This window comes from Centroberyx affinis, unplaced genomic scaffold, assembly GCF_046629955.1.
Source record: "Centroberyx affinis isolate AG114_WGS23_722 - 3 ecotype Tasmania unplaced genomic scaffold, CSIRO-AGI_Caff_v1 ptg001223l_1, whole genome shotgun sequence".
Lineage (NCBI taxonomy): Eukaryota > Metazoa > Chordata > Actinopteri > Beryciformes > Berycidae > Centroberyx > Centroberyx affinis.
The window spans coordinates 145,990-161,609 of NW_027279738.1; the positions used below are offsets into that span (position 1 = coordinate 145,990).

General features: G+C 42.6%; 1 protein-coding gene across 1 annotated transcript; it reads left to right on the top strand.

Annotated features, from left to right (window-relative positions):
• Positions 1-210: 210 nt before the first annotated feature.
• On the top strand, positions 211-15,083 carry dmgdh (dimethylglycine dehydrogenase). Its single transcript, XM_071524692.1, has 16 exons — positions 211-362; positions 779-947; positions 1,909-2,007; positions 2,097-2,261; positions 3,254-3,458; positions 8,736-8,984; positions 9,451-9,649; positions 9,753-9,922; positions 10,056-10,209; positions 11,461-11,626; positions 11,886-12,016; positions 13,003-13,220; positions 13,330-13,487; positions 13,615-13,674; positions 13,857-13,991; positions 14,095-15,083. The coding sequence occupies exons 1-16, from the start codon at positions 241-243 to the stop codon at positions 14,305-14,307; spliced, it is 2,613 nt and encodes an 870-aa protein (XP_071380793.1). The 5' UTR covers positions 211-240; the 3' UTR covers positions 14,308-15,083.
• The last annotated feature ends 537 nt before the right edge of the window (positions 15,084-15,620 follow it).

Genomic DNA, 15,620 nt, shown 5'->3' on the forward strand with positions numbered 1-15,620 from the left:
GGTACAGTATGTGGCCCACATTTGACGTTTCAGCACGTAAAGCGTTAACTCGACGGAGTGAACCTGGGTAAAGTTTCACTGTACCCAAGTGTTGACTTGTGGGCGTTGTTGTTGCATCTGTTAATGCAGGATCGAGATATTTGGAGCTATACAGGACAACGCTGGGGTTTAGTGAGAGGAGGGCTTAGTATGCTTTGAGTTGCACATACTTGATTATTATTTTTTTTTATTACCTCAGCCATGTCGCGGATATTTAACCTAATCAACATCAATTTGCGGAGACATTTACCCGCGTGTCGTGGAATTGCACGGCTTCCTCTGCGAACTATATGTTGCACGTCAAGAAAACAAGCTGAACAGGGGTGAGACACTCGCTTTTACCACAAGAAATGTTTACGTCTGACTTTTCTCATTTTCCTTAAACACGTCTCGGACGGTCGATTAAAAACAAACGAGGAAAACGCAACAAATAAACAAGTCACCGTTAGACACACTCCAATGCGTTTGCTATTCAGTACACATAGATCAATAACATGCAGAACTTCACAGCTGATAGATCGGGTCCATGCAACTTTGTATGTCATGCACAGCTTATCCCCACTTTACTATGTCTGCTCCTTTGACTGCTGATGGCTGCATGTTTTGCATAGCCTTTCATCTTGTCTGACAGATAGTGTAAATGGTCCAGTGAAGTGCATCAAGTATCATGGTGTGTGAAATATTATAGCCTATAGAGCTAATCAATTTGACTGATTTCTTTAATTCCTTCCCTTTTCAGTGATGCATCAACAGTATTGGGAAAGCGGTGGAAGGACACTGCAGACACGGTCATCATTGGTGGGGGATGTGTGGGTGTCAGCGTGGCTTACCACCTTGCCAAAGGTGGCATGAAGGATGTGGTCCTGCTGGAGAAGTCCGAGCTGACGGCTGGCTCCACCTGGCACGCTGTAGGTCTTGCAGTGGGACTTTCTGATGGCATCGGGTCCCCGGGGGTCCAAAGGGTTATGTTTATGTGCAATGATCATAGTACATGTTGAATGCGGAGGTGGACATATGGTCAACATAGCAAAATGGTGGGTCTGTGCCACATACCACTTCTGCTGCAGAACACTGCAGTCCATTCAGTTCTCATTCTGAAAGTCGTCATGTGTAGTCACACTCTCTGTGTTTATGTTTAAAACACCTTCAGATATTTTTTTTCAATTTTCTTAATCAGTTCTGTTTGCCTGAGTATACAGTATATGTATGAATGCTGTCTGAGCATATATTTTGTGTGACGCGGTATTCTCTTATATATTTACAAGTTACAGTACTTGGGTAAACACCCATGCTGGAGACCTTAAGGCAACATAGCATGGTGGAGGGGGTCAAAAGGGCAGAGGAATATCGTGTAGTTGATATCAGCAAAAGTAATACTGTAATCAGGCATTTAGTATACTTAGAGAATGAGTACACCTAGTTATGTTGCAAATGACAACTATGGAGAGGCTCTCCCTCGACAGTCTCATAAGCAGTGAGTGTTTTTACAGCCTTCTCTGTTAGCCATCGAGGGCAGCTGTCAATGATATAGGACTTCTAAGGTATCTGAGGACTTGACCCACTTACTTCTTTACCCCCCTCTCTTTCCTCTTGAAGGCACTGCAGTGTAATGCTATAAATACATTACCCACATGTCGGAGGGGAAAATGACCCTTATCCAGTTACCCTCTCTATAGTATTCAAAGATGTTACATAGCTGAGGGTGTGGGCCACTGACCTCCTTATTACACTCAAATTAAAGGGAAGTATATGTATAGAAGAGATGGCAGTTACTTCAGATTACTTACAGATTACAGATATCAAGATGAGTGTATGCATGTTGTGTCTTCGTATTATCATTTATGATGAGGAGTTTGTTTTGTGTTTCAGGCTGGTTTGACAACATACTACCACCCAGGGATCAACCTCAAGAAGGTTCACTATAACAGCATTAAACTGTATGAGAGCCTGGAGGCTGAGACTGGACAGGTAAAGTGCATTCCTCATCTTTCACAGTTTTGATGTGTGTGTGTGTCTGTGTGTGTGTTTGTATTTCATTATATTGTCTTTCTCTGTAGGCAGTGGGCTTTCACCAGCCAGGTAGCATCCGTATTGCTTCATCCCCAGTTCGAGTGGATGAGCTGAGGTACCAGATGAGCCGCACACACTGGCATCCAACGCCGCAGTTCCTTATCGGACCAGAGAAAGTCCATGAACTTTTCCCACTCCTCAACATGGACAAGGTCGGTCAGAACCAATGCAAAATGAAAAAGATCACCACAGATCATGCGTATAGAGAATGTAACCCTCGTGGATTGACGTTCCATGTGCAATCCTCAGCACGCCGCATGAATAAGAAGTGCTGGGTGTGTGTTGGACTACGAAACAGAGTAGTAGGGCTCAACACGGTCCGAAATTAAAACCCGCCAAGTGCCAAATGGCAGTAAAATTTGTTTTTGGCGGATTAATCAATAACAATCACCCGCCACACTGACTGGTAACTTTGCCTCAGTTATGTACTACATTCTTTAGTGTTTGCCTGTTCTCAAACTTTGTCCCTACTTTCTTCCATGGTTGTGCAAATGAAACTGAAAGAAGTTCTGAATGCAAGGGGGGTAGTGCAGGGGTGGAGCTCGGGCGTATATTGAAATGCCCGGGGGGGGGGAGAATTTCCATCAAAACAGAGCGGACGGGCCGGACTGCTTGATTAGAAAGCTTGAAACAGTGGAATGACTGGACTGGTTGTTTCATCATCAACAACACTGGCGAACCCCCGCTGATATATTATGGTGATTTTGTGCAACAAGCCAGGAAAATAGTACTGATTGTTCCTTTAAATAAAGGGCAAATAAAATAAAAATAAAATGTGGCGACATATAGCAGAAAAAAAGACCTATTGTATAAGTGAGCAAATTTTTTATTAAAACTCTAAATCTACTCTCAACTCTTTATTGAATGTTTCACACAGTTTTTCATACTCAAAATAGCATTGAAAACAGACAGGGTGACATAATTCTGTGAAAAATGTAAGTTAATTCCAGGATGAGTGCATGCTCTGTGTTTGAGATGTGAGTTGAGATGGGCCAAGAATGACCAGTTTATACTAGTGCTATATGTTTAAGAAACTTTTTTTCTATTAATTATCATTTATCAACATTTTTAATGGACGCCATCAATGGTGATGAATATGATGTATTTGTGAACATGTTATATGAAAGTTTATGTACATTTTCAGGTGATAGCTGGTCTGTACAACCCAGGAGACGGCCACATTGACCCTTACTCTCTGACTATGGCTCTGGCTGCTGGGGCACGCATGTACGGTGCCCAGATCTACAACCCAGCCCCGGTGTCCGGCCTCACCCCGACCTCCGACGGCAAGTGGGATGTCCAGACTCCTCACGGGACAATCCGTGCAAATCGCATTGTCAATGCAACAGGTTTGTATTTGAACATTCATATTCTGCTTGCACATCTGCTCTTAAGCCAGAGATGCACTGGTAGTGTCTTGTGTGTTTTTCAATGGCTGAACAAACACTAAATATATGAAAAGACATGTCAAACCTTGATGTGTCTGCTCAAGTGAAAACTAGAAAAATGCGTTTTAGTTCAATTTTTGTTTAATTTGCTATTTTTCCTTCCTTTGTTTTGACAAATTTCCCAGATATATTCATCTATTTTTTATAAACTGAACAGCAACTTTTAGAAGCAGTTTGTAGCAATTCCTTAGACTACAAATTTCACATTTGCAGTGGCAGGCAGTGTAGGAAGTGAGTACTTGCTGGTCTGGAATGATCTCCCTCTCTCCCCTGCCCCTAGTGTTTGTCTCTGTGCATTAGCGTGTCGAAAACTGAAATTAATTCAACATATAACTTATTACTGGCTTAATGAGTAAGGTACATGAAAATATACTCTCCATTCAAAATAAAATCATGATAGGAGCATGTAATTGGTCTAAAATTGAAAGTACCTCTCTTAACCTCTCTCGTTTTCACTAATGAAGTTTAATAATTTACCACTAAAACACACCATGTGATAAAATGCAACCAGCTGCAAAAGCCTACAGTGCATATAGGCATTTAATGCAAAGATTCCTTCTCAGTCATCTTAATAATGCAACTTTCATATTAGCAATTTGTTCCTCTCACCACATGAAACTATTTTCCCTGCTACTTAAAGTTGCCATTTCTTCAAATATTAGCACAGCATAATAGACTTAAGGCTTAACTGAAACACGCATTAGAAGACATTGAATTTTACTGTGTGATGTGCTTTTTTGTAGTATGTTAGTACGTTACATGGTATCTCCTGCTAACAGAGAGGTGGAAAGTTCCGTGCTAAAATGAGACTGAAAAGAGATGCAGCTAAACCTTGTTAGCAACTATTTTGTTACTCTCAATTTCTGCTGTTTTAATTATGACAACCAAAACTGTCATGCAGTGAAGACATGAGGTTTGCGCAAAAAGAATGCCAACACAATGCAGACATATTCTCTACTCATTGGTCAATAAATGATATTATCTGAGGACACCCTACAACCAGGGACCTTTGAGCAAGCAGGCCGGTGCTTGCAGAGTTCAGAGAAAGGGGTTATTTGACTTGAACTGGGTCAGACCAGTTCTAGGGGGATTTTGTTGGCAGAATCTCTCCTTCCCCTGCTGCTGCTGTTTATCTTGCAAGGTTCAGGAATTTTGCCTTGATCTCTCCCTTCTCTCTTTCCTCGGTCTTTAGAGGATATTATGCAAGTTCCCTGCAAAGGTTCTTTCCAGACAGTAAAAATGTTCTGCAATTCCAATCAGTTACAAATGAATCGTAACTGCAACTGCTAAATTAATATAAATATGAATGACAGGGATGACATGCAGATGTGCATGCATTTTGATAATACTTGGCAGTTGCTGCAATGCATGAACTCAAGAAAATGACCTCACACGACCTGGGTACAGTAAGGCCTGTCGATAGCATTATACAGGCCTTGCAGAGAACATTTTGTACAGCTGCATTCACGTTTTCTTCCAGAGTTTATCCCTCCCTTAGTTGTACATTGTCTAGTGAAGCTGAAGCCATTAATGTTGTGGGCCTCGTTGGCCTTTTGCCTTTAGTTTGTCCATCAGCCAATCCAAACAGGCCAACAGTTCAGATTTGATCCAATCCTGAAGCAGCAGCACATGCACACCTCCTGACAGACGTTTGCACATTTTCATGCTGATGCTCATTTTGATGATTTCCTTTTTTTAATTAAAGAGAACAAACTTTTAGATCCAGAGGCTAAAAGTTTCACATTTTCTTTTCAAACTGATGTTTATGAGTTTGAAGTTTAGCTTAGTGGATTTGTATCAACATTGCCTCTGTCATACCTAAACTAGTAGTTGGCACTTTGAAGGTAATTTTCTTACATTTATTTTTATAATTCGTATTTATCCAGAGAAAGTTTGCTGAGTATGCATGCTTTTTTTCAGCAGGGCCCAGCTTCACACACAGTTGCACATGTTCACCCCAGCTGCTAGTACAACCAGTCTTCACTGAACAGTAGAAAACTCCACAGGAGGAGTCTGGGGCCTAAGTGCCTTGCTCAAGGGCAACCTTAACAGCAGATGTTGAAGGAGGGAAGATAATGACTTATTCACTTTCCCCACCTCGGTTTCCCGAGCCTGTCTGGGGATTCAAACCGGTGACCTTCCAGCCACAAGCCCACTTTCCTAACCTAAAGGCTTCACTGCCTATCTGAGGCTCTTGAACGCTGCCACAAAATTATGCAAGGAAAGCTATTTGTAGAGTTTACTTAAGGTCACCGGTTTTTCCTTTGTGTGTGTGTGTGTGTGTGTGTGTATGATGAGGGGGAGGGGGGGTTGGTGCAATTTACAACAGATGCTTCTGCGTTGCGGTTTGCCGAAATAACTTAGATGGGAGAGCAAATCCTGAGGTACTGGTGTAGCAAGAGACTCTACCTCTCTCCTTTCTCTCCCTTGTTCACCCTGTAACATGACCCGCCCCGTCCGATCTGTCTTCCCTTCTCCCCTCGGATGTTATCCTCTTTCCTTTCGTCTCGGCCGTTATTCTCCTCCTTTTCCCTATGCCATAGCTTAAAATCCCCTCACCTTCCTTTATAGTGACCTTCTAGGCTGCTTTTACCTCCTCCTTTTTTCACATTTCTTACCCGTTTTCTTCTCTTTCCTCCACAAGGCCTCCAGCCAATATCTCCCTCCCCCACATCTTGTTTTTCGTAGTTTCTATTGACGGTGGGACGGTCAAACTACAGCATAGTGTGGAACACAGGCAGTACCCCCACTTCCCGATACGAGTGTTTAGCCCCCCGACCAATGGGAGCCTACTATAAGGTGGAAGGTCATGTCTCCTGGAATGTCACCCCACAGGATCAGTTTGGCTGTATTGGCCTTGTGACCCATTAATGAATGAAGAGGGGGTTCCTTTGACCTCGGGGCGAGTGCTAGTTTATAATATGCTCTTGCAGACCTCCATAATAAGGGCTTGTGTCCCATAATATGCAGCCTCATGTACCAAATTAAGTGTCCGTTTCACAAAATGTGCTATATTCTCTTGATTTCATTGACACAAAATGGACACAAGTATTTCACCAAAAGGACAAAATTACTTTAATTAATGACCTTTTAGAAAGAATTTGCCTTATTATGATATAACTCAAGGTCAAGAATAGGGACACAAACAGAGTTTAACGGTGGGTGTAGTCAGCTGATGTAGACATGGCCGAACTTATTTCAGAAGTAGCTTTATTTGAACTTGTTGAGTCCATTCATTAGAGCACTATTCCTGGGAAGCCCAGTGAATCGGCCCTGTGTGCAGAGAGCTGGTAAACATGCTGGTAAACATGCTCCTCCACAGCTCAGCTCTTGCCCAAACTGCCTGGGACCTTATCTGGATATAGGGTATGTGGACCTCAACCCCCCCCCGCCACACACACACACCTCCACCCCGCCCGCTCCTGCCTCAGGATAAAGTTCAGATATGGAGCATTTATATATATAAAAAGGAGGTGTTATGCTAAAAGATACCTACACTATAGACATATATATGCTTACTGTATATTGTTGCTTCTATGCAGGCTATTACAGACATTTGAGAGAAAAATCCAAATGAATACCATATATAGCATATTTGGACTGTCTCTTCATATGGCAGTAGACACTTTCATTTTGTAGAGCAACATACTGTATTTTATAACCACACTTGGAGCAACACAACAGAAGATAGCAGTAGAAATCAAGCAGGGGTTACATTATATTTTCTCCCTGTGCTTCAGCTGCTTGTGGCCTTACACTATAGGTCCAAGCAGCTGAGTTGGCACAAGGTCCACACTGATCTAGGTTACGGTCACATGTCCCACTTACAGGCTCACAAAGCGTAATAGTTGTTGTGTGGCTGAAGACCTGAACTGTGTGTATGCCATCTGAGGATATGCTATAGGTCAGGTTTCTTATATCAGAGACCTCAAAATACAGTAGATATGTATTAGACCATGGTCATAATTTGGTATTTGGTCATTTCAATACAGTCATTCTTATGCATTCTGTTATTGTGCTAAAGTGAAATAATAGTAAAATTACACTAATCCTTATTTTTCTCCTGGCCCCCTGGTGGTCCCCAGACCCCACATTGGGAACTACTGCATATAGAGAGTAAGAAAGCCCTGAACCAGCAGTTCAGAAAGAATGTTATGTCAGGGCTGTGTATCCATCCTGATTTCCATTTCAGCCTGAGGCTTTGGGTCTTACATGTACTTCACCAAGACAGCATTCTACAACAGTGGGGGAGACAGATAACAGGGAGGCAGTCAGTGGAATACCGCTGTTACATAATTGAAATGACTGTAGACCACTGAGGCAACTGAGGCCAACTTGCCTCATACCACGTGTCAAAATAGTAAAATAGTGGCAGCTGGTAAGCTTATAGAGAAATGCGTTTACAATGACACATCAGTCATCTGTTGGAAAAGGTGTGAAGCCTTGGCATTCCTAACAGTGTGGCTCAGTATTATTCAGCTTCAAACTGTGGAGCCATGGTGAGGAATGTTACTCTTTTAGCTCCTCAAGCATACACAATGCAAATCCACAAGCACTCATACGGCATCAGCGCTTTTACACCATCATACATTTGGTTGCAATTTCTCAGTATTTTATGGGCTCCTCTGTTCTGATCCCCTAAATGCCGGATGATAAAACAATAGAGCCTTGGTGTGTTTGTAAAAGCTTCTATTCTTAAGTTTGTTTTCTGTTCCCTGTGGTTGACAGACACTAAATCAACACTATAATGTCTGCTTACACGTACAAGCCAAACTGGGCGTATAGCCACTTTTGTGTGTGTGTGTGTGTGTGTGTCTATTTGTGTTTGAACGTGTTTGTGCATGCGTATTTGTCCATGAAGTGTATTTTGCATTCCTGAGTCTCAGTTCAGTTGAGTCTCAGTTCATGTTAAAATCACAGGACGTTGCATATGTACTGACATTTTCTGATCACTGGTTGACGACATACATGCTAAGTATTTTTAGTGACTACAACCTAAATTGCAACCAGCATCTGAAGAAAATACTACTCGGTTTCATAAATAACATGTTATTTATTGGACACTCCAGTCATTATTTGTCAACTTAATAACAGAAACAATGGTTACAGTGTATAGGAATGCATGTGTCAAAGATAAAATTCAGTGGTATTATCTAATACATATATATTGGTTGACAGGGTTCTGGGCCCGGGAGGTGGGAAAGTTGATAGGGTTCGAACACCCCACCATCCCAGTGCATCACCAGTACGTAGTGACAGCCACGGTGCCAGAGGTGAAGGCTCTGAAGACTGAGCTGCCGGTGATCAGAGACCTGGAGGGCTCCTACTATCTGCGTCAGGAAAGAGACGGCCTGCTGTTTGGACCGTATGAAAAGATGGAGAAGATGGTGCTACAGGACTCCTGGGTCAGAGACGGCGTGCCTCCAGGTCTGTCTGTCTGTCTGTCTGCCTCTCTGCCTGTCTGTCTGTCTGTCTGTCTGTCTGTCTTTCTGTCTGTCTGTCTGCCATGCAGAACTCTGTGGCCTGGATCCACTAAAGTTTGCATGTGTGCTTATTATTTTGCACCCCTCAAAATGTAAGATCTTGGCCTACTAATCAGTCTTGCAAACATTTTGCTCAGCTAAATTATACAGGGAACTGGGGCACCGAAATTTTGCACTTTTAACAAAATGTATATGCACTTTGAGGTGTGTCAGTTGTGGCAGAGTTTAATCCCCCAGATTGACAGAATGACCAAGTTTCCTACCTTACTCTTTTTACAAATGGAAATGTTTTGCACTCTTTGTAGATCTGGGCCTATGTGACTTGTCTCTGTTCAACAACTAACATTTCTGTTTGTCTTCCTGCCTGTCTTGTTACCAGTCTTCTGACACTGTATGTGTGTGTGCCGCAGGTTTCGGTAAGGAACTGTTTGAGTCGGACCTGGATAGGATCATGGACCATGTTGAGATGGCCATGGAAATGGTCCCTGTGTTGAAGAATGCTGACATTATCAATATTGTGTCTGGACCAATCACCTACACCCCTGACCTGCTGCCCATGGTTGGGCCACACCATGGAGCACGCAACTACTGGACTGCCATTGGATTTGGGTATGTGTGGAAGGATTGGAATCTGCAGGATAGGGATTTGGTTAGCACATTAGTAGATTGTGGCTGACTGGAAACGTTCAATGCATGGACTTCATGTGTCCAGGTATGGAGTGATCCATGCCGGTGGTATTGGTAAGTTCCTGAGTGACTGGATTAGGACTGGAGAACCTCCCTACGACCTGATCGAATGTGACCCCAACCGCTATGGAAAATGGACCGATGTACCTTACATGTGTATCAAAGCGAGAGAATCCTATGGCTACAACAATGTGGGTAAGAACAATAGAAGAGGATCCCAGTACTTTCTCCCTAAAGCAAACCAAGTCAATGACAGTTCATCCTTGATTACACAACCCCTTCTCTTCACCACATACTCTTTCCTTCCCTCCCTTGTCCGTCTCTCCAGTGGGTTACCCGAAGGAGGAGCGTTTTGCCGGCCGTCCAACCTGCCGGACAAGTGGCGTGTATGAACTGCTCAAGGACAAGGCATCCATGGGTTTTCACGCTGGCTGGGAACAGCCACACTGGTTCTACAAGTCTGGAGACGACATTGGATACAAGTAAGACATCCAGTCAGCTTTGGTTTGATTGGCAAGACCCCACCCATACCTATCTTACAGCAAGGACAACACGCTAAAACAACAATGAACATTCATTAGCAGTCATTGAGAGAGGTAAACAACTTAACAAGCTCCCCTAACGGTTTGTAACAAAGCACAAACTGTCGTTTGTGCTTTGTTTTAATGGGTGACTGCTGCTGCAGTCCTCTAAGCCAGGCATCAGACATTCCTGCCCTAGAGCCACACCACAACCACTTACCATTCTACCACACCCTATCACCATCTGTGGTGGGGTAATGAGTACATAGCAATCATGCTCGACTATTGTGCCGGTAGACAGCAATGGAGAAAGCCAGCGACTTGTTTCCGGTGGAAACATACAACATAGAATTGCAGCTGCCATATAGCTATCTAAAGCCAGTGTCCTAACTGCATCGTCTCCTGAGTGTAAGTAAGAGTAAATGTTCGAGTACGCAATGTTCTCTCTTTTTGAGATGGGAGTGTTGTTGTCCAGATGTATCTGCTGGTAGCAAAGCAGAGTAGAACAGCCACCCACCCCCACACACACATACACACACACACACAGATCCTGTAAATATATCAGCCAGCTCTGAGAATTGGTGCTGAAATGAGCTCACCACACACAGTTTAAGAGTTTGCTTCAAACAGCAAGACAATGGCAGCATTTAGATACTACACTGAAGGATCAGGACAGCTGCTAATATTCAACAGCACATGCAAACAACTGTGCTGGACACTACTTGGCGCTTTGAAGAATCTGATTCTCTAAATATGCACCATGACATTATTTAAAACCGCATGATAACATGTATTTTTTTTAGATAACCCGAGAAATGTTTGGGGTCTTGCCAAACCTAGCATGTAGAATCAATTGTAGTTGCTTACTTGGCTCATATCTGTGACATGGAGTTTACCTTGTGTAAAAATATAGGCTGTATATGGCCCCAGTTCTCATTATGCAACTGTTTTATCACCTACCAGTGTTTAATCTTTAATCTGTCCCAGCTGTGTGCAATGCTATATCTTTTGTATGCTGTAACAACCTTAAGTCTTACAAGCAATAGATTATGATTCAGTGCTTGCATTAGAACTTCAAGTATTAGTCATACTTTTACATCAATTGTGCATTATGCATTGAAGCCAATGAAAGAAAAAATGTGGAAGAAAGTTGCTACTCAGTTAAGTGTTAGACCCATGAGAAAATAACATGGCTTTTGTGCTGTGCCCCAGGCCCAGTTTCCGCCGTACCAACTGGTTCGGACCAGTCGGCAGGGAGTGTAAGCTGGTGATGGAGAAGGTGGGAGTGATCGACCTGACGCCGTTTGGAAAGTTCATAGTAAAGGGGAAGGACTCGCACAAGTTGTTGGACCGCGTGTTTGCCAACACCATGCCCAAGGTAGAACGCTCATATGCTTCGTCTTACTGACTTGTCGACTAATGTCGGGTTGAATTTTCACTTGCTGTACCTGTAAATGTAAAATGATTACTTAATACTTTTACTACACATTTCAATGATACCATGCCTCAAGTTGACAAGACACTTTCCTACCGTACATGATGACAAAACTATCATTAAAAGTAGTGGAACATGGGGCAATGCTCTGAGATTTGTCTCCCTCTGTCTTTGTCCCTGTCTCTGCCCTGTGTGCTTTCAGGTGGGCCTGACTAATATCAGCCACATGTTGACTCCCACTGGGAGAGTCTATGCCGAGGTCACCATCACCCAGCTGGCACCAGGAGAGTTTCTGCTTATCACAGGCTCGGGTTCGGAGCTGCATGACCTCAGGTGAGACGCATCCAACCGTGTGCATGTGCACATTTCTCACCCTAGTATAAGCTAATGAGGGTAGTTTTAGTTAACTTCTACTGCAACATTAGTTATCCATTGTAGTCCCATCTGATGTTTGTTAGTTTAGTACAAAGTACACCTAATTATTAATGGGTTACCTGTTATGTGCTACGTTTTTTTAAAACTTTGCCTCCCTATGCAGCCTTTGTTAGCACACAAATGTGACTCATGCTAGACACAATGAATTATGTTCATTGTAGTTCACCAACACACTTTCAATACTTCAATACTATAATCTTGGCTTCATCTACTACACTACATTGACAAGACTTGCCAGGTTTGAATGCTATTTTAGTGCATCTCAGCACCCAAAATAAATAAATCTAACTTCAACAAAAATTCACTTGGGTGACAAAATGTACTATAGCGGGCTGGACAAATATTAACATTATATGGGAAACACTGCACACACTGCACACACTGCACAGTGCACACACATCAGCAGAGAAACAGTCCAACATTCAGTTCCCCTGTACATAACACAGGATGCATGATCTTACAGAGGAGCAAAACCGTCCGCAGCTGTCTAAAGCTGTGCTGTATAACAGCGATCTGACCGGCTGAGCCACAAAGTAACACCGAGTGTTTTATTTGCCAGAAACCTAAATCCTAATAGCAGCTGTTAAAAACAACACCCCTCCATTTGCTCCAATCAGGAAGCAGAACATGAGAGTGTTCATCTCTCACCCACAGCCTGAGGCAGTCTATCGTTTCATGCTACACAGCGACCCCAAGTGGTAGCAGATCAGCAGGTCCTGAAGGTTACATAGGCCCACATTATTTAGAACACACTGGCTGTGTCATGATGCAATATATTGTCTACCATTATGAGAACTTAAAAAGTGGATAACTTCTGGGTAAACAAGTTCCCTTAAATTTCTGTATGCTGAACATTTTCTCTGCCGATTTTAAATCAACTCCAGGTGGATAGAGACAGAAGCTGCAGATGGCGGCTTCGATGTGGACATCAGCAATGTGACAGAAGATATGGGGGTGCTGGGTGTCGCTGGACCAAACTCCCGTAAGGTTCTCCAGAAACTGACAGATGCGGATTTGAGTGATGCAGGATTCAAGTTCCTGCACTGCAAGTCCATCCAGCTAGGTGGCATTCCTCTCCGAGCCATCAGGATCTCCTACACCGGTACTGTACAGTTTAGAAAGTCAAGACAAGATGCAATTGCTAAAGGTAATGCAACTGTTTTCCTAACAACATACTTTTTTGTGTGTGCGTGTGTGTGTGTGTGTCCCAGGCGAGCTGGGTTGGGAGCTGTACATTGAACAGAAGAACATGGCAGCAGTGTACCAGGCCATCATGGAGGCAGGACGAGATGAAGGCATCGATAATTTTGGCACCTATGCAATGTCCTCTCTTAGACTGGAGAAGGGCTTTAGAGGCTGGGGAGCTGAGGTACACACACACGCACACACACACACACTGGATTTGAATAGCACATGTTATGAATGACTAATTTTTTCACAAAGCTTAAAAAAGACAGTTTTTATTGCTGAGGGGATGTTCTTGTTGATCTGTATAGATGAACTGTGATACCAATCCTCTGGAGGCTGGATTGGACTATTTCATCAAACTGAACAAGGTAACCACCATTTGTTTTTCATTTCCATTCAGTTATTTATACACTATATGTTTATAAATATAATGTTATGTAGATTTACTGTATGGTTTAGATCCAAGTTTGCATGGTCTGTCTCTTCTGTAGCTATGAATAAAGTCATAACCTCAGGTGAATAAACATTATATTTGTCCGTGTTTGTCCAGCCTGCTGACTTTATTGGCAAGGCAGCCCTGCAGGAGATTAAAGCCAAGGGCCTGAAGAGGAAGCTGTCCTACATCACCATGGATACGGATGATGTCGACCCCGAGGGCAACGAGACCATCTGGCACAACGGCAAGGTTAGCAACACCAGAACTCTTTATTGATCGAGTAGGTGTGATTTGAACATGTTTGTTCTCTGATTATCCTAAATGACCAAACGTCCCTCATGTTTCCCCTCAGGTGGTCGGCAACACGACGTCCGGAGCCTACAGCTACAGCACCCAGCAGAGCCTGGCCTTCGCCTACCTGCCTGTGGAGCTTTGCTCCGTCGGCCAGAAGGTGGAGGTGGAGCTGCTGGGGAGGAAATACCCAGCCATGGTGGTCCAAGAGCCGCTGGTCCTCACCGAGCCCACAAGGACCCGGCTGCAGAAGAAAGCCAAGGGCAAAGCATAAGGACGAACCGGCCGTCAAACCAGTTGCTCACAGGCTTTCCTACACAAGCTAATTAAGAACTAATATCACCAACCATCGCACTCTGAATTACTATGAATGAGTATGGGACTGTGATGAAGAAAAAGGCTGAAGTGGTGCTAGAAAAAAATCGTGATGCATGAGTTGTTTTCGTCCTGAGTGGAATGTGACGATTGTAGTCTGTTTACAGTGACACACATCGTCACATCTTCCTCTTTCTGCCTGGTCACTTGATGAGGAGGAAGTTGCTAAAACAACTCCTCATTTCAGAAGGTCCTCAGTATTCATGTGGAGACTTTAGTCCATCCAACCGTATGAATGTGTTTTTGAAAGAGAAATAATTGTGATTTCCAAGCAGCAGTCTTACAGTGTTTTTCACTGAACCAATAATTGCCTCTTTTAATTCAGTGGAAGGATTTAATGGTTTACGGGTCAATACCCTTATTTTGGGATTTTTTTTTTAAACTTTTGCAACACTTTTTCAAACAGAAAAGGTCAAATAAATGCTGCTTGTTTATTAATGGGTATAGGTAATAAGAAATTCAGTGATGCTGTAATTTTCATAGTCTTAAGAGCACAGTGGGCTTATTACAACTTTAACAAACTAAGCATAAAATGTACAAGCAACTGTTATTATATACAGCAATAACCAAATGGAAAAGGCATTATGAAAACACGCACAAGCAATTTTTTTTATATAAATCTGTTTTTTTACCTAATTTGTAAGAAAACGGGTGTACATTTAAAACCTTATAATTAAAAGCAATGCTCTCAGAGTCTTGTGTTAGCTGTTCTTTTGTATGTGTCTGTGTATGTGTGTGTGTGTGTGTGTGTGAGAGAGTAGGGCAGTGGGGATGTATTTTTCTTTTTTTTCTTTAATGAATATACCTTATGGAAGCATGCATTCCTCTTTTTCGTGTATCACTTATGTTGCCTGTTGCCTACATCATTAGGACTGACTTAGATTAACAGACTCTAGCCCCAGTTTAAAAATAACAGCATGTATTTATATAATACTGTTACAAAGTGCTTCACAAGCAAGATAAATAAAAGATTGAGCAATGGCATAGATCGATAAGATACAATGAGGCAGTGATGATAAATATTGAAATAATATTGAATAAATAAATCGCAGGGTGCAAGTAATGGATGATATAATGGATTAAATAAGACTGATAGAGTAAACTAACAGACAAGACAACAACAATAGGCTAAAACTAAAAATGTAGTATAGAGCCAAAGATTAGGCTTGCACTAAAAGGAAGTTTAAAACGTTACTAAAAGATGATACCACA